Source organism: Vicugna pacos, chromosome 7 (genome assembly GCF_048564905.1).
Source record: "Vicugna pacos chromosome 7, VicPac4, whole genome shotgun sequence".
NCBI lineage: Eukaryota > Metazoa > Chordata > Mammalia > Artiodactyla > Camelidae > Vicugna > Vicugna pacos.
In genome coordinates, this window is record NC_132993.1 from 77,997,090 (window position 1) to 78,022,301 (window position 25,212).

The 25,212-nt window shown below is 32.5% G+C and overlaps 2 protein-coding genes across 3 annotated transcripts in view; one reads left to right on the top strand and one right to left on the bottom strand.

Annotated features, from left to right (window-relative positions):
* The window catches only part of COG5 (component of oligomeric golgi complex 5), a 238,230-nt gene that overhangs the window by 168,112 nt on the left and 44,906 nt on the right, over positions 1 to 25,212 (bottom strand). The window lies entirely within an intron of this gene.
* On the top strand, positions 5,856 to 11,511 carry GPR22 (G protein-coupled receptor 22). Of its 2 annotated transcripts, XM_006198514.3 has the most exons (3): positions 5,856 to 6,245; positions 7,200 to 8,142; positions 9,888 to 11,511. In XM_006198514.3, exon 3 carries the CDS (start codon positions 9,913 to 9,915, stop codon positions 11,212 to 11,214), a length of 1,302 nt encoding a protein of 433 aa, XP_006198576.1. In that variant the 5' UTR covers positions 5,856 to 6,245; positions 7,200 to 8,142; positions 9,888 to 9,912; the 3' UTR covers positions 11,215 to 11,511. The 2 variants fall into 2 exon arrangements, with proteins under 2 accessions (XP_006198576.1, XP_072821540.1); XM_072965439.1 differs by lacking the exons at positions 5,856 to 6,245; positions 7,200 to 8,142 and adding an exon at positions 8,169 to 8,239.

A 25,212-nucleotide genomic window follows, 5' to 3' on the forward strand; every position in this document is an offset into this window, starting at 1 on the left:
TGGATGGTGCTTGGGCACCTCTATCCAACAGAGCTATAAAAGTCTGAATTCCTCCCCTTCCTTGAGGTCCTCTACCATACTTGGCCTATATTTTAAGGAGCTGATGTTACAGCAGAGGAGGAGAGAGGAATCAGAGGGCACAAAGGGAATAAGTAGCTCTGGACCAATCAGCAAGACTCTGTATCTACGTTTAATCTCAGGTGATTGCCTATTTGGACTCAACAAATGAACTTGTAATGTATTCAGTCCACCAAACGCTTTGCATTCTCAATGCTGATGCCTTTTATTTTGGCTTTGTAGAGCCCCTGATTCAGCAGCTACAGCCATACTGCCTTTTGCCTAGCCCCAGAGCTCTGCTGCCTCATTGATGTAGTAAGTCTTTCTTCCTACAGCCTAGAGGGTGACCAACAATCCAAATACCATTTGGGTAGCTTTGCTTAATTCTCTCACTGCTTAGCCTCTAAAAACTCATTTACAGGGAAGTCACTAGGGGATCTCCTAGCCCACCACTTAAGTAAGAGTACTAGCTGCTGGATCTCATATCCTCGAAACCCGCCCACAAGGGCCCTTGTCTTCTCTTTCATAGGAAGCCATTTTCAGTCAACATCCTGTCCTTGTTGCCAAATTGTCAAAAATCATGAAGGGTCTAGGATTTTACCCTACTTGCAAGCTACAAAGCTAGCTTATTTCTGTCATGTATGCTGGCAGAAGACTTAAGAGGTCTGGATCAGTGGCAAAGGACCCAAAACACAGCAAGCAGTATGAGGGATCAGGTCAGTGACAGTTCACCATCCCATCCAAGTCCTCCTGGCAGAGGGGCCTAGATGTATACTCTGGATACAGTGGGTTTTTATCACAGCTGAAGAACACTAGGCTGGGCAATAAACCATTTTTATAATAAGCAGAAGCAAGTCTGCTCTTTGAGGAATTATTGCACTTCTCAAGGTTGCTAGGTTCAAACACAACCCTGAGAAATGGACCAAGAAAGAGCAGTCAGGTCTTTTCATTCTTAGCATGCCCAGCAATACCCAGCATGCCCCAGGCCTTTAGGGATGCTCAGGGCAGAGGGCAGATTGCTTCTCCCAACACATTTCTATCAAATCTAATACCAGGGGTGCAGGCAGTACAATAAGGCAATAAAAGAAGTAAAAGTTACACATGGTTCAAGAAGAAGTAAACTGTCTCTATTTGCAGACGACATTACTTGTACAGAAAATACCACAGAATTCACAAGAAAAGTTCTCAAAACTAATATACGAGTTTAGTACAGTTGCAGGATACACAGTCAATATGCAAAAAAAATGTATTTCTATACACTAAAACTAAACAATTGAAATTTTGTTTTAAAAATTGCGTACCACTTCAATAGCACTAAAAATATAAAATAATTAGGTATAAATATAACAAAATATGTGCAGGGTCTATAAGCTAAATACTATGATACACTGAGAAAACAAATCAAATAAGACCTAAAAACGATAGAGATACCATGTCCATAAATTGGAAGACTCAATATTGTTAAGATGTCAGATGTCCCCAAATTGATCCATAAATCCTCTGCAACATCAACCAAAATCACAGAAGTTTTTGTAGATATTAGCAAGACTTTTCATAGACAGCATATCCCCCTAAATGGGGACTAGAAGGTAGCAGTAACTGAAGATACACTGCAGTATTTTAGTAAAAGAAAATCACCAGTGAGCATAGACTTTAACCATTATTAGTAAACTCAAAATGCATCCATTTTCCCAAATGGATGCCCTGTGCAGTACCGTGGAATTACTGAGTTTATAGTGGAACTCTACTGTTCTCTGGCTCTACACATAAAGAATGGCAGCCTTCTTACAAAAGCATTATGTGTCTAACTAGTTTCAATAATAGACTACTATGTCATAGACTGCCATTCAGCTACATCTCCCACCAGAGCAAAGGATTCATCACAGCACAGAAGAGGGGATTTGCCATAGCTCTGTTAAACGTATAATCTAAATAATCAACTGACTCAGCTTCAGAACACAGAAATGAATTTGACTCTGCATAATAACCTACAATAGGAGAATTACAAGAATAAAATGAAGAAGCAACAGAAAAGAAAGAGGAATCAGTGTTGGGGAAAAAAGCACAGACATGTTTGTGTACTTCTTTGGAAATATAAGAGAAAAACAACAAAACCTATAATATTTAAAGATGCAAAAAAGGGTATAAGGCAATCAAAAGAGTAAGCCAGAAAATTGGGGGCAGGGGTGGTAATAATCTGGGCAAGGCCCTAAAGAAAACATGCCAACAGCAGGACAAAAGACAGAGATTAGAAAGCAGTAATATATTAGGGAAAAACAAAAGTAGTAGTAATAGAAACAGGGTCCAAAATGTAGGTTTAGATGAGAAAAATGAAAAGAAATACCATGTATTTACTTTTATAACATATGTGATGCTGACAGATGACTTAAAATTACATACTGTGAAAAATTAAATGAAAAATTTTAAATGCCCAACTTAGGTAAGATAGGGAAGGAAGAGGAGGATTGCTTTGCGAGCTTTTCGATTAAGAGTATACAATTCTGATGCATGTCCTTTATCCAGTTACAACCAGTTTTCAATTATTCTCTTATAGACGATGCATCATCAACGTTGTTGACTCTCTACTACCTTGGCTACTCCCCACTTGATGGAGGTTTCAGCAGATGGTCCATTTCTATTTTTCTGGTAAAACAGTTGTTGTGAAAGAAATTTTAAGTTGAAAAGCCAAATGAAATTTGTTTCTGTTTTATTTATTTTTTTTCATTTTTCCAAATGAAATTTTTGAATTGGCTTTAAACAGAAATACTCCTTTCTACCTTGGCCTCCAGCATCAGAGAGCGTGGAGAGTTAGCTATGTTAAGTATTCAATGAAAAAGTACCCTTGAAGCAATACAATTTAAAAAGTGGTTTTCCAGCAATTAGAAACTGTTTTTGCATATATACTTTGCAAATAGTTTCAAAGCACTTTCAGTTGTGGTTAATTCCAATATTTCACAAAGTTGAGTCTTTTCACTTACAAATTCAGCATCACCAAAAATGTAGCAGCAGAACCAGACACAAGCTGGCTAAGAATGGTGTGATATGAATAGTGCAATGTAAATGTGAACAATAAATAACTTTCTTATACTCGGAGTTGTCCTAACTTAAGGGGGCAAATACATAAAATTAAAAATCAAAGACTCCCCTATCAAAATATTTATAACGAAAACAAAAACACAACTTGTGAAAAAGGATTTTAATAGAGATACTTGAGGGTCAGATTCACATTCGTTGCTCAGCTAACACTAGGAAAGTTAAATTGCTTTCCCAGGTAATTAACTAATTAATAAGTAATCTATAAAACGATTTTATAACATTTGGTTTTAAATCACCAACTGTAATATTTTTCAAAATTGGTATCCTATATGAATACAAAATATATTAAATGCAAATCTGTGAAAATTTGTTGCTATGGAAATAAGAACTTTTGTAAATTCTGACATTTGTAATTTGATTTTTTTGTGTGTGAAAATAATATAATCGGATTCTCAATTCAGGGGTTTAGATACTTTCATTTTTTATTAAAAACAAAGGAATTTAGACTTATCCTGCTAAGAAATCAGAGAATCTTATCATTACCAAACTAATTTGTACTTTTTATAAAGAAAACTATACTAAGCATTGTATGCAATAAAAAGTAATTTATTTGTGACATCTTGTATACCCTTAACCCCAAGTCACTTGCACAGAGAATAAAAAGCATTGTTCAGACCTGAAATTTTTTGCTGTCATTATTTCTTACAGAGATCCTCAATTTATTTTTTCAAAATGGTCTGAATATAACTCGGAAATACTGTTTCAGAGAGAGCTAAACAAAGCACAGAAATATACTTCAATTTAAAAAAGGCAAAGCTATATTGTGACCTAGAGAATGCTTAGCTTGCCAAAAGTCATGTAGCTAATAACTAGTGACTAAACCCAAAGCATCCAATTTTAAGTTCCAAGTACCTTCAGAATTTTCCAAAGAGAAAGGACGAAGCTATAGGTAGAGAGGGGTTTGCAGAGTCTTAACACTGGCTCTACTACTAACATATCTAGACTTTTTGAAGTCATTAAACTTCTCTGTGCCTTTGTTTCCTCTACTTCATGGGAATATTTTGATGATAAATGTTAGCAAATACTTGAATTCTTTGGCAAAAAAAGCACTACACATATTTCATCATGTTAATAACTTCTCATCTCTACCACAAGTTTCAACTAATGCTCTCTGGTTTTAGTTTCAAGCTTTTAATAATACTGTGTGTGCGTGTGTATGTGAGTGTGCGCTGCAGCGCACACACATGCTACCTTTCAACATGGCTGGTATTCTAACAATATCTTTTTCTCCAATTTTCAAAATTCATGAAAAGTAGCATACTATTTTAATTTTTATCATTACCAAGCTTTGCCACCCAAAGCTGTGAAGAAAACTTTAGAAATTCACGACACAATTTTCTACCACATTACTCTCAATTTCTATGAAAATGCAACTCACAGCTCATACTACTCAGCCAGCCTCTAAGAAGCTTAAACACTAGCAATGGAAGATTATGAAAATGTATACTGATTTGTCAAAATTATAAAGAATAATTCCAATTAAAAATTAAAAACCTGGCATACATTTTTAAAAAATGAGTATCACTAAAATTCCTGAAATAATGGAAATAGGTGATCAATAGCCTAATAATTCAATCATTTGCAATATGTCTTCTATTTTGTTAACAGATATAGAATCCAGCCACTTTATATACTCAAGTCTAAACAACAAGTTTTTCTCGATAAAGGTTTTCTCAATATTGAAAATAGAATACTATTTATAAGTAACCAGTTAATAGAAATTTAATTTTAAAGTAATATTTTAAATTACTTATACCATTGTTTTTATTCCTTTGACAGCATATCTATCTTAAAATAATTTAGCTTTGCAACTTATGAAGACATGTAATTAGCTTCCTTTTTCCTTTACCAATATATTTACCCAATAACATTAGCATATAGCTGCATATGATATTAAAGCACAGCAATCAACTCTCAGTACCCAGGTTAAAAACAGAAAGATAGCCAGTTGAAATAAAATATTATGGCACATGATCTGTATAACTACTGAACAAAACGAGTTACGAGAGGTGAAGACTGAGTAGTAACCTCAAAAGTAATGTACATGATTAAATCTCTACATACTAAGACTATGCTAAATAGCAATGAAATTTAAAAAAAAATAGTTTCAGGTATAACCACCTTAGATCAAGCCTTATTAATACTTTGAATGAATGAATGAATGAATACTGCAGTCGTAACAATGTTTAACACCTTGATATATTCACAACAATTTGGAATACACAGAGAAGATGACTTGAATACCAACAAACTAGTTGAAATTCAACGTGGTTCACAGTAAAGATGCAGCGGCTTTCTATGTGTAGAACAAAGAATCTCACCCAAAAACATACACAACTAAAATATTTTCAAGTGTAATTATCCAAGGCTTTAAAAAGAATACATACATTTTACTATATAATTCTTTCTTGCTCCCCTCCCCCTGCCATCTCCCTGTATTTTTTAATGTTTAGCATAAGTGAACAACTATCCAGAATAGAATACACATTTTTAAAGACTAATTTACTCATGTTCTATTTAAGAGCAACATACAACCACTTATAAATATAGTCTTTTAAAAAAGCATCCTTATATAAAACAGTGAGGGGGAAAAAATCCCTGCTATACATATGAAGCACAATTTAAGCTCAACACAACTGACCAATCAAAATTAGTGAATGCACTGCATCTCTCTGCAGTGGAGAGAAGCGACAAGGTAGGCTGTCATTCTGCAAAAGCTGCCCAGAACAGGCTTTCCTCTGAAAAGCAGTGCCATTCCTTTTTAGAAAGACTGAATCTAAATGCTGTCTCTGGAGACAAGAAGCCTTCAGTATGTTAAATTACTTTCATTATGTATTTTCAGATGCCTATTGATTCCACAGTAGGAAGAGTGAGAGACTGCAGCAGCCTCTAAGCAGCACTACACGTTCCATACATTAGCAGTCCTGCTGAAACAATGGCACGGTACAGACACATGTTTTCATTAAGGTCTTTTTGGAAGAGATGTTTATGACCCTCTTCCCCCAGTCCTCTACTAACAAGTGAACAAAATGAATCAATCAAAACTGGAAACGCTTCAACTACATCAAGAATTTATCAAATCTTTAGCGGAGGTAAGACTGTTCCTTATTTTAGTATACAGCTGCTTTTGAACTGGCATAGTGGGATAAAATTACTTTGAAAAATTTCAACCTTAATTTTAGGAGTTTATTTGCTTAATGTCTACTTATTGCTAAACATGTACCTCTTACATCTATTTATTTTAAAACATGATATATTTTAAACGTAATTTTTTAGAATGAACTGTTAAATACAAAGAATATTCTTTGTTGAATCACTATGAAGATATCAGCTTTTATGTCACTTCAGATATACTAAATATTCTTAATGTTATCAATACAGTCATTCTCAAGAGTTCAAAAATGTTTGTATTTCTTGAAAGAATCAGGTTTTCTATTTAGCTGTTATCTATTATGCAATTTTAGGTTAAGTTTATTATTGGGTATTTTCACTGAAAATTATTTCATTTGCTGTTACACTTTGCATTACTTTTTACATTTCAACTACATAAACAGCATTAATGGAAATCTACAGTATTTTATCATGGAATCTGTTTTAATCAGTTAAAATTCTAACCATGTGCTAGTAACTAAGTAAGCTACAATATTTTACAGCAGGAAACAGTTAGATTTATTATAAAGAAAGAGGGAATGACAGTATGTTGAATGCATGCTAACTGCTCATAAAATCTGAAAATACAGGTTAGCCTCTAAAATGAGAACAGAAATTAGTTTAACAATAAACATCTTTTCTTTCATGGTAATATTTGTAAGATTAATTCTGTTATTAAATAATATTTACAATCTTTGTTAGGAAAAGAGAATGTTTTATTTAAAGAAACCCTTAAATTTATGCATAAGCTATGGCTCGAATAATACAGTCTGCTTACTTTGATAACAAATACTGTGTGTGGTGTTAAATAAGCGCAACTGAAGTAACTTTCAATTAATTGGAAATTATTAGGAACCCTATTCCTTGACCAGTTTTTTTTTTTTCTTTTTCACAAGGGCCCAAAGCAGCTAATTCAGTAATTACAACTGACAATATGAAGAATGCATCTGACCAATCATCTCCCTAGCTGTCTGGACCACAAACTGCAGGATATTCTTACAATACATGATTTTAAGACATTAAGGAGTTAAAACCAGAGAACCTAGGTCTACATTACTGCTGGGATATAACACATCGACAGTAATCATCCTAAGAAGATGCTGTATAAAATAGCCACAAAACGAAAAACAATGTAATTGTAAAAGCCTGAAAATAAAATGGTGAGCATTTTCAAAGGGGGAGTTTACATTTCAACATACCGGAATTGTGGAGCCACTGATTATTGAAGAAACAATGAGACATGGATTGCCAAAAGAATGACATACATTACCAGCAAGTTGAATGAAGCTTTAGCAAGTATTTTCTGCACTAAATGTTCAGATATTCATATCAACTGCTATTACTAAAGGATTTTTCCATCTGAGTTTTATGACCAATTATGTATCCTCTTCTAATGAAAACAAACCAAATTAAATAGCAGATGGTTTTTATCAAGAGAACATGGACTGGATTTACAATATAAAGCAAGTTATGTGATCAAGAAATCATTTCAAAATGATGAGGACTGCAATAGAAACAGATTTACATTTGTAACAAAAGGATGTCTAAGTACATTTTAGAAGCTAGAAACCTTATGTTTCCTTTTTTGTTTTCACATGTTCTGGAAAATAAAGAGACATCATCATATATTCCCTCAGCGGGAAACATAATTCCTATCATTTGAGGAAGTTTCTCTTGATCGTGACTTTTTAAGGCAAAACAAACACAAATATTTTACTGGTCTTTAGAAATCCATCAGCCAACTAAATCTCACAATTCATGCAGTTGAAGTGTTGGAGAAAAAAATGAAAGAATTCCTACAAGACATGAAATAAAACACAGCTACTTCACTGTTGTCAGGTAAAAATTCATGTTAAAATCTGTCAATGACATCATGTATCATACTGTGAAAAACTGCTGTAGTGAGCCAAAAGGCCCATAAGGCAGCAGCAAACAGGTAGGTCAGTAGATGCATGCATCCCACCACACTGTTTAACATTTACAAAAGGAAAGAATCTTGCTCTAGAGAAGATGCATTTTCTTTAATTATCATCTAACTTGACATTTCTGCTTTATTTAATTCTAAATCTAACTGATGTGACAAAGACCTGGTGTTTAATTTGTCAGTTCAGAAAATTGGCATACTTAAAAATTTTCCATTCTTATAAGATTTCAGTGTTAGCTAAGACCTTCCCTTACTTGAATATATGCCTTTAATAATTCTTTATATCAAGCTAAGAAAAAAATAATAATGTTATCATTTACATTCTGAGATACTACCTCTAAAATAGTATGCATAAATGAAATTGTATTCTAAAACTTGTCAGAGGCTACATTAAGTGAAAGGCTAACATGAGTTTGAAAATTAGTAGCTTTTAGAATCGGTTTATGAGTTGCAGTCAGAATGCTGTACTTGAAATGTGAAATATAGTTGGTTGTATGATTTTATATTTTAACTATACTAACTACTGACATTTCAGCCCAGAAAAGCAGACATTATTTTCTAAGTTACTCTAAACTTCTATATATTAAAATATAGATATGCATGAATTAGCAAGAGTTTGGGTTGTTTTTAATTTCCCTCAAAATTATATACACTGGGTGATTTATACAAAAGATTTCACAGGGAATTTATGTGTAACTTTAATAGACTCCTCAGAAAATGGGCTTCAGATACTCCCTTTCACTAAAATTTCATTTCTTACTTTAAAAATTCTGCTTAACCAAATAAAATCAACTGCTATGCTATTTTGAACCACCTCAAAAATGGCTATTTCTTAATATGATACTAAATTTCAATTTTCTCCTTCCATAAGATACAAAAGGGTGTGGTCACAAAATAAATCATTCATTCACAGGAGTGATTAGTGCTCTTTTACCAAGGTTTGTGGCGTTTTACTCCAACATAATGTCCTTTTTCTTCCAATTTTTGTAAGTTTGCTCATTATAAAGTTCAGTGAACACTTTCACTGTGAAATATGAAATATTTGTCATTTGCCTACTTCAGTGGGAAATAACTCCAGATATCCCCAAGCACACTGTTGAATTCTGAATATGAATTTTAAGCAAGAACATGGACAAAATGATTTAAAATAAACTAGTACTCAGTGCTGTTTATCATTTTAAATGAACATTTGTCCTGTTCATCTGAAATCTCATGGGAATAATGACACCTACACTAATTATGTTGGAACATACTAAAATAGCATTTATTTTCCACCTACTCACAACATTTTAAAATGAAATCTTCAAACACTGGGCTAAAATTAGTTTTGCACACTGGCTATTCTTATTATACAAAAATATACTGTATCTCAAATAATAACCGTGAAAAACCCAAATAAGGAAAACCTTTTTAGTTTACTGAGTAATTTTGAACCACACAGGAGTAATCCCCATAGAGTTATTTCTTCAAATGGGGAATCCAACTTCCTTTTTACATCAAAACAATACAACCCTGAAGTTTCCTGATTCTACATTTTCCATTAATAATTTCCAAAATTAAAATTAAGTACACAATAAAAAGTTTTTTTACGAGGAACACAGGTTTTATGAGTCCTTTAAATTGCCAAATATCAAATAGTTTATTCTATTTCACTTTCTAGGGAAAAAACCAACTGCTCCAAAAGAATGTGTTTTTCTCCCATTCTGGAAATCAACATGCAGTCTGAATCTAACATTACAGTGCGAGATGATACTGATGACATCAACACCAATATGTACCAACCACTATCATATCCATTAAGCTTTCAAGTGTCTCTCACCGGATTTCTTATGTTAGAAATTGTGTTGGGACTCGGCAGCAACCTCACCGTACTGGTACTTTACTGCATGAAATCCAACTTAATCAACTCTGTCAGTAACATTATTACAATGAATCTTCATGTACTTGATGTAATAATTTGTGTGGGATGTATTCCTTTAACTATAGTTATCCTTCTGCTTTCACTGGAGAGTAACACTGCTCTCATCTGCTGTTTCCACGAGGCTTGTGTATCATTTGCAAGTGTCTCAACAGCAATCAACGTTTTTGCTATCACTTTGGACAGATACGACATCTCTGTGAAGCCTGCAAACCGAATTCTGACAATGGGCAGAGCTGTAATGCTAATGACATCCATTTGGATTTTTTCATTTTTCTCTTTCCTGATACCCTTTATTGAGGTAAATTTTTTCAGCCTTCAAAGCAGCAATACATGGGAAAACAAGACACTTCTGTGTGTCAGTACGAATGAGTACTACACTGAACTGGGAATGTATTATCACCTGCTAGTACAGATCCCAATATTCTTTTTCACTGTCATAGTAATGTTAATCACGTACACCAAAATACTTCAGGCTCTTAATATTCGAATAGGCACAAGATTTTCCACAGGGCAGAAGAAGAAGGCAAGAAAGAAAAAGACAATTTCTCTAACCACACAACAGGAGACTACAGACATGTCACAAAGCAGTGGTGGGAGAAATGTGGTCTTTGGTGTTAGAACTTCAGTCTCTGTAATAATTGCCCTCCGGCGAGCTGTGAAACGACACCGAGAACGACGAGAAAGGCAAAAAAGAGTCTTCAAAATGTCTCTATTGATTATTTCTACCTTTCTTCTCTGCTGGACACCAATTTCTGTTTTAAATACCACCATTTTATGTTTAGGCCCAAGTGACCTTTTAGTAAAATTAAGGTTATGTTTTCTAGTCATGGGTTATGGAACAACTATATTTCACCCTCTATTATATGCATTCACTAGACAAAAATTTCAAAAGGTCTTGAAAAGTAAAATGAAAAAGCGAGTTGTTTCCATAGTGGAAGCTGACCCCATGCCTAATAATGCTGTAATACACAACTCTTGGATAGATCCTAAAAGAAACAAAAAAATTACCTTTGAAGATAGTGAAATAAGAGAAAAGTGTTTAGTACCTCAGGTTGTCACAGACTAGGGAAAAGTCTAAGTTTCACCAAACCCACATTCAGAAGTTTTAAATTTAAATTGTAAAAAATGAAATTACTGCCAAATATAAGAAAAACGTTTTAAGTATTGGTTATGTTGTAAATTTTCAATGTAAATGTCAAGATTGGATTAGGTCATATATATTCAATTTCTTCTTTACTTAGTGTATTTGTTGCATGGCAGTTTGTTAAAGTAATATCATGTGTATATTTTGTCAATATTATGTCCATCAGAAGATATTCATGTAAGTCATATTTTCTAAAGAATAAATACATAGCCTTAAAACAGTGTATAACTTTAAAATATAACTGACACAGATATTCTTGTTTTTTTTTTTTATAAAGTGTATTGCTTCTAAGCCAATGTAGATGTATTTATATGCTGACACTGGAGTAGCATTTTTATATTTAAAAAAACAAAATTACTGGCTCCAAACAACCAAAACAATCCAGGATTTCCTATATCCCTATATTGTGTTTTCTACTATAATCTACTTGCTGTAATAATTGATACATCAAAAATAATGAACTATGTATGAAACTTTATCCTTTTTGGAATGTAGAAAATTGTAGGGTTTATCAGGATTTTAAAATTCAAGAACCAAAAAACAAACAGCTTTGTATATGCACACCAAGATAGGGAAACTCTGAAATTCAAGTTTGTTATGAAAAGGAGATTGATTTTCCTAATATTGAGGGCACTATGCCTATAATATATAGATGAACTGACAATAAAAGGAAGAAAGAAAACCTAAAGCACCAGCCTCTTTCTTCCTTCCTCGCTTTTGTTGAGTCTAAGCCAAATGCTCTGGATTAACCAAGTATACTGCTAAAACCAGTGCATTAAAATAAACGGACATTCTACCTTTATTCAAGTTGGCCTTTTTGTATAACAAAAGTTAATTACTAAAATCTCAATACAAGGAAGGAAAGAAAGACTATATATCATTATAGAAAAGCCTACTATTTCTAATTTATCTAGATACATAGCAACTTTAGAGTAATTCAATTTACACAGTGTTCCCACAGTATCAGCATTCCCAGGTGTTTCAAAATACAGCAGTTCTTTTCAAATCTGAAAATCAATGAAGTGGCAATAAATCTTGTGATTTTTATTACTCCACACCACTTAATTTAAAGCATTTTGTCTCCAATCCTTAATTCATGTTGGAAAACTATGAAATTACTAATCCTAGCTATAGGTATCAGTTTTGAGAATCTCGTATCAAACAAGTGTTTTCCAATTGTTATAATCTAATAGTCTACCAATGAGTGCTAATTATCACTGTATCTGAAAAAAAGCAATAAGTTATTTAAAGTAGGCAAATACCTGCTACCTTATCATTGGTTAACTGGGTAATTTTTTATTCTATTCTTTTTACACTGTATTCACTAAAACAAGTAGCAACTCATTTTTAAATTAAAAATTTTTATGTCAAACAATTCAATAGTATATCACTTTTATGTAAATAAATGAAATTCATGCAATCTAGTTTACTGAATACCTTAACCCTTGGGGAAATGAGCACCATGCAACAGCTTGAATTCACTGAGGTTACGTGACAAATTTAACAGTGATATATTTCTGATTAATAATGTTAACATAATGACAAATCTTGGCAAAGGAGCAGTTTCCTTCTGCCTTACTTTGTATTCTTTTATGGAATTAAAGAAATACTTTACTTTGACAAAATGTAGCATAAGCAAGTAATACTTATTTTTTGAAGCCCCAAAGAGAAACTAAGACTTCATAAAGATATTAAGAAAATTTTCATTTGATAAATGTATTTGACACAGAGTATTTCCTAATTATTAAAAATTTTAAACTAATTTTATACTTGGATTTCTGAGCATAAATTAAAGTTTTAATATTTAGTTTTATAATCTTAGTAAAAATCAGACAAATTTAGAAAAACCCTTTGTTTTAAATATTTTAAATCTCCAAGTCTATAAACATGCCAAAGAACTCAGTTAAAAAACATTTTTCTAATAAATTTGCCTGAACTACTTTCATGACCTTTTATTCTCTGTAATAAGAAATCCAAGAAAATAAGAAATAAATGGCAAATATTATAATGTTGCCCTCTAAACTTATTATTTGTACATTTGACACTGGAATAATTAACAAGCATTTCTGCCCACCTGTAATGCTCTTTCAGGTATACAAAAATGCATCCACTGATTTATAACAAAGAATATTCATATTTACCAGACAACCTCTAATAGCTCTATAGTGTTAAATAATATGTAATATGTAAACCAAAATAGTATTTATTAAAAGTTTAGCTTTTAAAAACAAATGTTTGCAACTGCTGACCTCAGGTTAAAGGAGAGAATGAAAAGCTTCGACAACTTTTTAAAAAATGTTTGTTCAATGAAAAGATGAAATACTTGTTTTTCTCATGATGGCCCTAACTACAATGTGTAATTTTTTTTTTACTTTATTTCAAGTAATCTTACCAAAAAAGCATTAATACTAATTTTTCATGTTAGAATGAAAATTTTAAATGCAAAAGCAAGAAAGGTAACAGTAAACTCAATACAGGATCTTTCTTAAAATTACATTTTTTTACCCACATGCCACAAATCGCAGACCCAGATATCAATTTCTATATAACTAACTGCATTAGTTCTTCAAAACTATAGAAATAAGAACTATTATTTTAAAAACTAACCAAAGATGAGCACAGTAAGATATGGATCTGCTATTTTCTCTTTTGTTTTGTTTCCTAATTTAAGAAGGTTGTTATTCTACCAACTAGTATCCAAAAGATGTTAAAACATATTATGAAAAGAATTATTTACAATTATGTTTTAAAGAAATGCATTCATAATAATTCCATACTTCTCACCCATGGTAAGTCAATTATTAGGTATAGATCTATTTTTTAATCCCCAAATAAAGTTATAGCAAACTCTCAGTTCTCTGGACATTAAAAAAAAATCAAAGTCCTCATTTCACTGAGATTAGACATAAAGGTAAAAACCTAAAACTGTGAGAAAGCAAGTGCTTTATTTAACACAGTAATTTCAAAACTATTTTCCATTAAAATTTTTTGTTTTATTAAATTTTATGACTGTACTTTTAGGTAAGCTTTGTAATTGAATTAACATTTCAATTCTTACAATGTAGACGGCATATGGCAGAAACTCATATATTAACTTCAGAGCTTAAAATCTAGTATCAAGGTAGTAAAAAGTATGGTGATACCTATTAAAAAAGCAGAATGCAGCAAATGGTATTACAAAAGAGTAAAGTTCCTAACAGATTTAATAACAAGAGAATTTATTAGATTTAATAACAAAATATAAACAAAGGATTGTTGAGGAAAGCTGGGAAAGCATAGTCTTGAAACAGTGAACTGTGCTCTCTAGAAGAAAAGTATTACAGAAGTTAGAAATCGATCTCTAAGTTAAATTAGAACCAAAGACAGAAGACCTTAAATGCCACAAGAGAAATCTGAGCAGGGGAATAATAAGAAATTAGCTACAAAAAAGAAATACATCAAACAGCAACACGTAGAAAGAGCTGATGGAGTAAGACACAGAAATGGGAAGCTGAGAAAGCAAATTGCTGGGTGGGTAAAGCACGGAGGATGGGAAGCTGCTGCCATCACCTTGACAGGGAAAGAAAGGCCTGGCAGAAGGTGCCGGCAGTAGCTCTGCAAAGGAGCACATGGGACAGGCAACGAGAAGGCGCAATCAACAGTGTACGCCAACCTACCAGAGAGACAACTGATATAAGAGACTAAACAGTGACAAAAGATGGCCATAAAAAGGGCTACAACAAATCAGATTATCCTCAATGATCTAAGAACTTTTTAGTTTGCTTTGAATAGAATACATGGGTAACAAGGGCAAAAACAAAAAGAATTTCTGGCAAAGCAGAAAATTCAATTAAGTAAAATAAAGAACATTATTCAAGAATGTTCCAGTTATTAGAAGCTATTCAAAATGAAAAGTTCAAATTGATGTTTTAAATTATCTACTTTATATTCTACATATTGGTTTATTCAGTTTTTCCATTAAGCATATTATTTTCTTCTTCGGTAATTTTTTTATTACAAAAAATTATAAACAATGGCAAAACTCCAAGGTATATAAAGTAAAAAATACTAACATCAGCCTTTGCTTTTTTCTTAATTTATTATAAATATCCATTCAACTCATTATATACATATCTCCCTCATTCTGTTAATGACTGCATAAATAAAATTTTTAAAAATTAAAAAAAGCAAAGTTTCTTAAAAAAATAAAACTGATAAAATGTCATATACTTAAACTCTATTATAATTAAATAGCTTCAAGCTAAATTTCAAAAAGGTAAGAAAGGTAGCTTGGCAAACTGTGACGCAGATTATTTTTCTAAATGGAGGTTTAAAGCAAGGGAAAACTCATAAAATAATCTAATTCTTTTCTTCCTTTCCACTAAGTATAATGACAAATATGGAACTAAAGGAAATTTTTGGCACTTATTTTCTTTACATCCCAGAGATGGACACCTGTGTACTCGTTCTGAATGTGAACCCCTATGGACTGCAGTTAACTCAAGGAAAGCCAAATATTAGATGACTAATAACAAATGTTAGGGAAAAGAGGAGCTCAGATCATATTATGAATGAGAAAAATAAGGAGATAATTAAACCCAGATAAGGAAGAAAAAGATCTGAAATACTCAGAGATGTTCAGCTCTTAAATACAAAAAGAACACAGAATTGTGGGTTAGAGTTTAAAGAAGAAAACTAATTTGAAGACTGACTTTTTCTAAAAAGTATTCAAAACAATGAAAGGATTTAAAAAAATAGTCGACAGGCTGCACAGATTAGTAACATGATGACATATATCACATCATAAGTAGAATAAAGGAATATTATAACAAAGCACAAATATCTGGAACAGAGTAGTACTGAGATGTGGAAACAAATGAAAAATTGGGCTCATTATTAATATGAAAGCTATCACTTTTTAAAGAGTACTCATTTTTATGAGAGAAAAAGAGCTGAGCAAATTCAACACAGTAATATTTCTCCCCTGGTTCATGATAAGATAACATGTGAAAATAACCCTAAGTATCTCTACCCTTTTATTCACAACTTTTTTTTTTTTAACTGACCTCTATAAGCTGTATCCATGGTTTTCAAGCATGGCAGCTTTGTACTTTCACCAAGTGATAAAAAGTGCTGTCATTCCTGTGTCAGGGCCACCCATATCAACCCTGTACCATTATCAAACCCTAAAGCATCAAATAAGATAAAAAAAAGGAGAGGCGAGTCTGTCTGGGATTGAGGTCATTTTCGTCACCCTGCTTCCATGAAAGCAACTGATGGTTTGAGTCAAGTATCACTTCTTACAAGCAACAAAATGCTGGTGGCAAACTGCAGTCACCTAACTTTATAAAACTGTCTTTAGTACACACAGTAAAATAATAGTCTGTAATACTAATGTAACCTTTCATAATGCTTCCCCAAAAGTGCCTGATAAATAATAATTTATGAGTAAATATCTGTGAAATTGGAATGAAAAATTTTAAACTTCTGACCCTTCTTGTTTAGAAGAGTGTTTCTCAAAACATACCCCACCCATATCAGAATCCTCTATGGTGTTTGAATTTCTGGGCCCTCCCCTTATTTAATGAATCAGAATCTCTATAGTTGCAGCCCTGAATAAGTTTTAATAAGTACTCTTACGTGATTCATGTGCTAAAGCTTAAGAATTATTACTTTATATACTGGAAGATAGACTATGTATCAAAGTGACAGTCAGTAACTAATAAATGAAGAGGTACAGAAGCAGCTCTGAACTCAATTCAGGCCATAGTGATTTTTTTTTTAAAAAATGAGCTAATTTCATTTTAACTAATAAAATTTTAGTTGTACTATCTTTTGAATAGATGTCATTCGAGTTAGGTAGATGGTTTGAGTCAAACGTTTTTTCATTATGATAATTTCCTTTATGCCATCAACACAGTTTAGGAAATGTTTGGCTACTCTTTGATAATTTACAACAATTTAAACTTCCTACTGTGTTTTGTAACAGTTTAAGTAACACTGATACTCAATAAATACTTCAAACAATATTACAGAAACACTACTCTGGGAACATTTCTTACTAACCATTTCACTAAGAACTATTTCTAACAATATTAGTATCTTCTGTTATAACTCCTTTGCTTTTTATTTTTAGCATTTCATTGAGTCATAGAATCAACCCATAGCAAGTTACTACTATTGAAAATGAGCTGCTACTGAATACAATTTAAGTTATATAAAGATAGCAGTTTAGGTGATTGGATATGGCTACCTTACAGGAAAACATTTGCCAAATAATATATTTCAGATAAACAATTACTTTGTATAGGGTTTCCTGGAGTCACATAAGTCCCCTGAAATTGTGTGTAGAAGTCACTGGTTATGTGTACATGTGTTTTCTTCCTCTGGAGCAAACATCAACAAATTCAAAAAGATACTCACAAGAACATGCGATCAAAACTAAAACAAAAACTATTCTAAGTGTTAGGAAAAAAGTAGGAAAGCAAAATCGGTAAATGTTATCCATAATTTATTTGCATCCTGCCTAATTCTAAGGAGACTATAAAACAACTGTAAAAAGCGAACAATTTTAGATAAAGTTAATTAAATGAGAAAATATGTAATAAAATCAGACCAAGCAGGATGAAAAGAATGAAAGAAATTAAATTAAAACTAATCCTGGTATGAAATAAAAATGCAAAAGTCTGTTAAAAAAAAATGCAAAAGTCAAAACTGTTCCCTATGTTTTCCATTAGGTCAGATGAAGAGAGAAAGGGGGTTGATTACATGACTCTTAGCTCTGATAAAATGAAAATCCTCTAGCTGTTCAAAAGTACGAACTATTCTTAAGACTGAGACCAGAGAGCATTGCCTTTCGATATCCTCAGAAAGTGTATAATGTGTAAATGATGTTTCTACAACTATAAAGACAACCAAAGTCTCATATGGTAGTTTCTTAGGTCCTTCAAGATATAAAAATGGCCACAACAACCTTACAGAAAAGGAAACAAGAAGTTTCATAAGGCTGATGATTACAATTTTCCTCAATGTACAACGAGTGCATCAAACTAAAGGAAAATTCAGTGAAAAGAATTTCATGGGAATGAATAATAAAATGTTGTCCAGGTATAGAACCCTCTCTACACTTCTAGTTTAATTCAAGGATAGATCATTGGTTGGAAGAAAGATGTGGCACTTTCAACTGATAAGAAGACAGGTTTACTTAAAAGCAAACCAAAAAAAGGCCCCAGCGTAATTCTGATGTACTCACTCCTCTCATCCCCCCACTGCCCACCTTTCAGATTCAGTAATTGAGAAAAATGGATAGACAGATTAGCCGTCAGAAAACTCTTCCATAAACATTCTCTCTCAACAAAATTCTGGGGGAAAAAATTGGCAGAGAAATGGTTAAGTGAAAACTCATAAACTTGAACAGCCACCTGAGCTGAGTGAGGCAAAGACTAACATCCTGAGAATGACACTCCAGCTCTGCACAGATATGGCTGTTAGTAAATTCTGAAATGACAGGTTAGTGAACTGCACTTTCATCAACTAATTTTAAGATAAATCTTGAAATTTCCAATCCTCATTAGAACATAATTTTCCAATGATTCAAAGATACAGTTGGAACAAACACAATGAGCCAAAAGAAAACTGTGCCTTCAAATACATGATAAAAGATACCACATAAATATTTTATCACTGCTGTTAAGCACAAGAAATATTGTACAAGCTTTTACTTTTAAATATAGTATTCTATCAGTACCATTTACATTAACAAATACATGGATTCTACAACACAACTAACTTCTCAAACCACATTAATGCTTCTAAAAACTTAATGAATAACCTATGTCACAGGATCTAATAGGCAGATCACAAAATGAAATGTCAAGCAGCAATAACCATAAAATCCTAGTTACTACCATAAACAAGTCTGTTATCTTGTAAGCATTTTTTAAAAAACATAAAAGCACTTTTATAAGGTTCATTATAATAGCACTTAGCCCTCACTTGCCCAAATTTGAACATTTCCTAAAAGGTTTGTGTTGTACGCAGTTACAAAAGCGGTGGTAATAAAACAAATACGTCAACATCAATATTACAAGACAAAATGTAACTACAAGAGTACAAAGAGCAATGGAGCACAAAGGAAAAGGAGCGTATGTCCCTGAAAAGCTGCAGAAAGAAAACCTGAAATAAACTGGGGAATGAGACTGGCTGATGACTAGTATCAGGTGTAAAAATTATACTAAAAAATCAAAGAATAAGATAAAACAAACTGGGAATCATACTTATAGCCTATATGGTGCAAGTTTACTTCTATGGGATAAGGAATACATACCTCCAAAACCAATATAGCAATAGGAAAACAGGCCAAGAACAAATAACCCATCAATGAAAAACAAATGATAAATACAAAACTGTTCACCCACAGCAAAAACAAATGCAAACTGGACTAAGTTAAAAACAATATACTGTTTTTCACATATGTAACTGGCAAATAACTTTAAATGTTAATACCTATTAATTATGACAAAGTTGTAGGTATTCTCACTCACATTAGTATTAGAAATAAATTTCACTATGACATATTAAACAAAACCTTTAACATAACCTTTGACCAAGATTCAACTTCTTAAATTTATGCTAAGGAAATAATGGAGTAGTTATGTAAAAAATGTATTTCTGAACAAGGTGATCAAAGGATAGTTATACAGTAAAAAATATATAAATGAGCAAACAGTTAATAATAACTATTTACATACATAAATTATTGGAAAGTTTTCATGTGATTATCTAGCTATTAAAATAAAGTAGATTTATGTTTACTAACATGGAAGGATGTCCATAATGTAAATATTAAGTACAAAGAATATATATAACAGATACAGTAATGTACAAGGAAACAGTTGGGGGGTTTCCCAAAATGAATCCATAGGTGATACCCACCTATACTTTCTAGTTTTCAGCAACTAATATATATCTGAATTTTCTAGTTGTCACAATGAACATATGTTATTAGTATAGAGTTATAAATTAAAAAACTATTCTATTAAACCATTGATAGTAGTATGAGAGTAGTACTTAATTTTTTAAACACTAGAAGTGAGTTCATTATTCTGAAAAAGATAAAAATATATAGTATATGGCAGACCTTGTCAAAATTCCTTCCTAGCTGTATTTAAGAATAATAGTCACCAAGCATAAGTATAAGATCATATTATTAAATGAAACTTATATAAATAAAATTGAGCCTTTGAAAGTCAAATTAATTGGTCACTTGGAAATAATAGTAATAATATTTAAAATAGATTATTTTCCTTTGTCAATATCCAAGTCTTGTTTATCTTTAGTTTTATGTTATCTTTCATTTATGACATACTTTATAAAATACTTATTCCTCTTCTTTTGTAGAAATTAAAGATGAAAGCATATCATAGTTATTTGATTTTCTTGGTTTATTTTAAACCCAAAGAGTAATAGCATATTTCTCATTTCCTCCCCCTACATTCAAAAATATGTATTTTCCCAAAGTTAAAATGCTAAATATATGAAACATAATGTTCTTCATTTAAGAACTGGCAACTCCATAAATAGCACATAAGTTGTGATTTCTCCAGCTTTAGATGTTCTTTTTAGAATTTTTCTGCTATTATCTTGTACTTTTAATAGGCCAGACTATCAAAACTTAAAAAAAAAAAATCAAGCTTATACTTAAGGTTTGTGTATCTTTTCTATACTTCAATAAAATGTTAAAACTATGACATCTATTCAAATGATGTCTGTTTAATGCTCTTAAATGTTCTCCAGAATACATTTAAATAACCAGAAGCAAAAACAAAAACAGAACAAACCACTGACTAAGATGTATTTTTATTTTCTTGGAATACTCAAAACAAACACATTTAAGTACCAAACCAATGTTGTATCTCAAAAGGAAATGCAGGCAGCATCAAATGGAAGCGAAGAGGAACCATTACGTTAAAAATTTTTAAATTGTTTTTAAGTTGTATGGGTCTTTCAACTTCTATTAACAAATAATATTGTTATAGCCTCCAGACAAAATTTACAGGTCCCAAATTCACATAATACTTTTGTCTCATAGTACTTTGGTTCTCATTAGCACCTCCACCAGAGTACAAGTGAAAGAAATAAAAAGTGTAAAAAGAAATCCTCTTCTTACTAGCTGTGTGATCTTGGGAATGTTACTTAATCTCACCCATACTGTTTCCCCAACTGTAAAATGAAGAGGGCTGTTGTGAAGCCTCAGTGAGATAAAACATACAATGTTTAGCACAATACCTGCGACAAAGCAAGACATGACGGCTTTCATCATTTTTCTGACATTTTATTTTAAAAAATAAACATATTTTCAATTCTGTGAATCAATTATGTGATGTAGTTGTAGAAAAGGAATCAATATGGATTGATTATTCTAGTTTCTTAAAAAGTTACTTTTTCTTGTCTCAGTATTTGAGACTTGATTTTCACTTAAATGTGTTTATTCTACACCAGTGCCCATCTTTTACTTGAAAGTCTTTATAATAATACTTAAATATTTTACTACCAGAAAAAATGCACAAGAAATGTACATATATCATGTGACTTTTCTAGAGAAAAAACGAGGACGGCAGCATTTTTGCACGCATAAGAACAGAACACACAACCACAGATGATGATACATAACCAATGTGACCATCAAGATATCATACAAATTCATCCTATCGTTCTATTTCTAAAGAAAGAAGGGTAAGAGGACAGCAATATTTAGAGGACCTACTATATGCTAGCTGAGGTTGTAGACAATCTATAAATTTGTCTCATTAAATCTACCCAACGGCCCTTTGAAACCAGAGAGAGAATTTACTTGGTGGAAATTCATAGCTGTTAGCAAGAGGGACAGAAATGGGATTTAAATCCAGCTCTAGGTGGCTTCAAAGCCTATGCTCTCCTGTGTCTTAATTACAAATTACATAGCAGGAACAATTATGTTATTTTATGGTATAATTTTATGATGTTTTGAAGTCTCTAAAGTGTTAGTAAAGTGAATATTACTTTAATGAAAGAAAAGTCTGTGAATAATATTACATTAAAATAACTAGCCTCCGTGTGCCCATTCAACAAGATTTGTTCATAAGTGATTTATCCTCCCAGCTTCCCAGCTACTCTTTTTCAGTTTTTATTTTCATTGCTGCAGTTCAACCCACTCTAAAATACCAATTTTATTACTCTGTTTTAGGTGGAAAGTCTCCACATCAATTAGATGGCTATTCTTAAGTGCCATTCTTATTTAAAAGAGACAAACAAAATACCTTCTCTCTCTCCTCCACTCTCTGTCTCGCAATTATTACAGTTCAGTATTTATGGAGAAGACCAAGGAGGATTCCCACAGTTAAAAAAAAAAAAAACGAAAAACCATGATTTTTGAACTACTAACCTTACTAGGAAATTCTATGAGAAATGTCCTGTTCACTTTACTGAGATTCTGACTAAATATTGTGCTTATTTCTGCTAGAAATTAAGTGACTCCAGCTTATAACCAGGCTCCATCACATGCCTATAATCAGATCTGGAATAACATCCTGCAAGTGTTCCAAAGATCAAGAATGGATTTTATTAATCAGCCTAACTCCCGAACAGTCTTAGAGACAAGCACATAGTAAGGTTTTAAAACATATCTATCGGCACAGAATTGTGAAATTTAAATCTGATTAGAATAAAAAGTAGTTTTCTTTAATTCCCAAACTATTTACCTATAAAAATCTTGAATGCGGCCGAAGCCATTATGTGTTTCTTAAGAGCAACAGGGGAAGAAAGGTATCATTAGCTACGATACCAGAAAAGTATTCAGGATATTTTATAAGCCCTATCCCATTATAGCTGTTTACTGTAAAATCATCAGTTAATATCTCGTATCTGTGTATAAAAAAGGTATCTGTTTTCTGCCAACTGTGGCACTTTCTTCTTCTGTGAGGACAAGCAGAACACACTAAAATACTGTGTGTATATTTTATTCTGTTTTGACTCTGTCTTCCTATGGCAGAACTTTAAAGATTATAAAAGATTAGTCATTCTCTTTCCTCTAAAACACAAATAATCCTCCTTCCAGGTAGCTGGAAGTTGAGATGCCATATGTATTTGTTTCATATTTGCTGCCAAAACAAGTTACCACAAACTTCAAGGCTTGCAAACTACAAATTTATTATCTTTCAGTTCTGGAGGTTAGAAGCCCAAAATGAGTCCCAGAGGGCTAAAATCAAGGTGTTGGCATAGCTGCATTCGTTTCTCGAAGTTCTAAGGGAGAATCCATTTCCCTGCTCATGTAATTTGCTGGCAGAATAGAGTTCCTTCAGGTTATAGGACTGTGGTTCCCATTTCCTTGCTGGCTATCAAGCTTCTACAGGACATCTGCATGTCCTTGGCCCCCTTCCTTTATCTTCAGAGCCGTCAATACCTTCACACTTCAGATTTCTCCTGCCTCTTCTTCTATCATTGCATCTCTTTGATTCATTCTGCCTTTCTCTTTCACTTTAAAAAACTCATGTATTTAGAATGGTCCCACCAGGATAACCCAGAATAATCTCCCATCTTAAGGTCCATAACCTGAATCACATTTGTGAAGTCCTTTTTGCCATGTAATGTAACATATTCGTAAATTCCAGTGACTAAGATGAGATTATCTTTGCAGAGGGTGGACCTTATTGTCCCTATCATACAAACCATTCTCGTTGAGCTGTACTGACTTGAAGTGAGGAACAAAACAGCAAGTCACCACTTTCTGGCTCAACTAGAAGAGTTCTTAGGATAAAACACAGAGTTCAAAATGCTAAGCAATCTTCATGAAATACTACCACTATCAGAGAATCCAGCCATTTAAATAGGCATTATCACCAAATTCTTACCTCTTTTAAAATGGAGAAACACCTAAATATCTTAATAGAACTCACTAGAGGCTAACTGTATCTTTCACTGTAAAAGAGCACTGGTTTCTACCATTAAACTCTTCTCCCTCTGCTCATTTTTTTATTTCCACAAAGCTAAAGACACACTGGAAGACACACAGGCTTAGATAAGATCTTATGGAAAGCATGACACTTTTCATATTACAGAAACAAAAATGAAATTTGTATAATGGTAATAAGATACAGGAGTGCAAGACACAATCATCCAGAAACTTTGAATCCCTTTATTAAATATACCTGAAGACTAAAGAAGGGGTGTTGCTGCTTTAAACTAGTTTTGGCAAGGAAAAAGAGTTACTTCAATGGGTGCAGTTTTTCTGTTGCTCTTCAAATAAAGAAAAAGGATTTGCCTTAGAAAACAGATTGTTAAACTGCCAGAAAAAATGATTCCAAGAAATTAATCTGTCTTTAAGTAAAAATTTCCACAAAACAGGTCACCTTTTCAAAACAAAGTAATAACATTTAATAGTAGTAGACTCCAAAAGGCAAAGTAATGATAAAATGTTTGTTCTATCCTTAGTTTGCAGGTTAGACTCTATGAAACATTCCTGTATTCATCCATTCTTTGGGAATACAGAGATTTTATATACATAAAATTTAAGTCTGCATTGAACATTACTTCTTATCATACTTCAAAACTAAAATTAACACATGGATTCTCAACCTACACAGATTTTCATCGAAGTTATTCAAATTTACAGTGCTCATCTGATTTTATGGAGTTTGACTGCATATGACCAATGGGTAAATACAAATGATTTTAGTCCAGCTTCCTCTAATGGCAGGGTAAATTGGTCTGCAGGTAATTTCTAAAACTAGATAAGCCATTTTTAAAAACACACTTATTTGACAACTGTATAGCACAGGGAACTATATTCAATATCTTTTAGTAACTTATGGTGACAGAGAATATGAAAAACGAATACATGTATGTTCCTACATGACTGAAGCACTGTGCTGTAGACCAGAAATTGATATAACATTGTAAACTGAC

Bases quoted from the DNA above. Each gene is read 5' to 3' on its own strand.
- GPR22 (XM_006198514.3), top strand. From the start codon at position 9,913: ATGTGTTTTTCTCCCATTCTGGAAATCAACATGCAGTCTGAATCTAAC.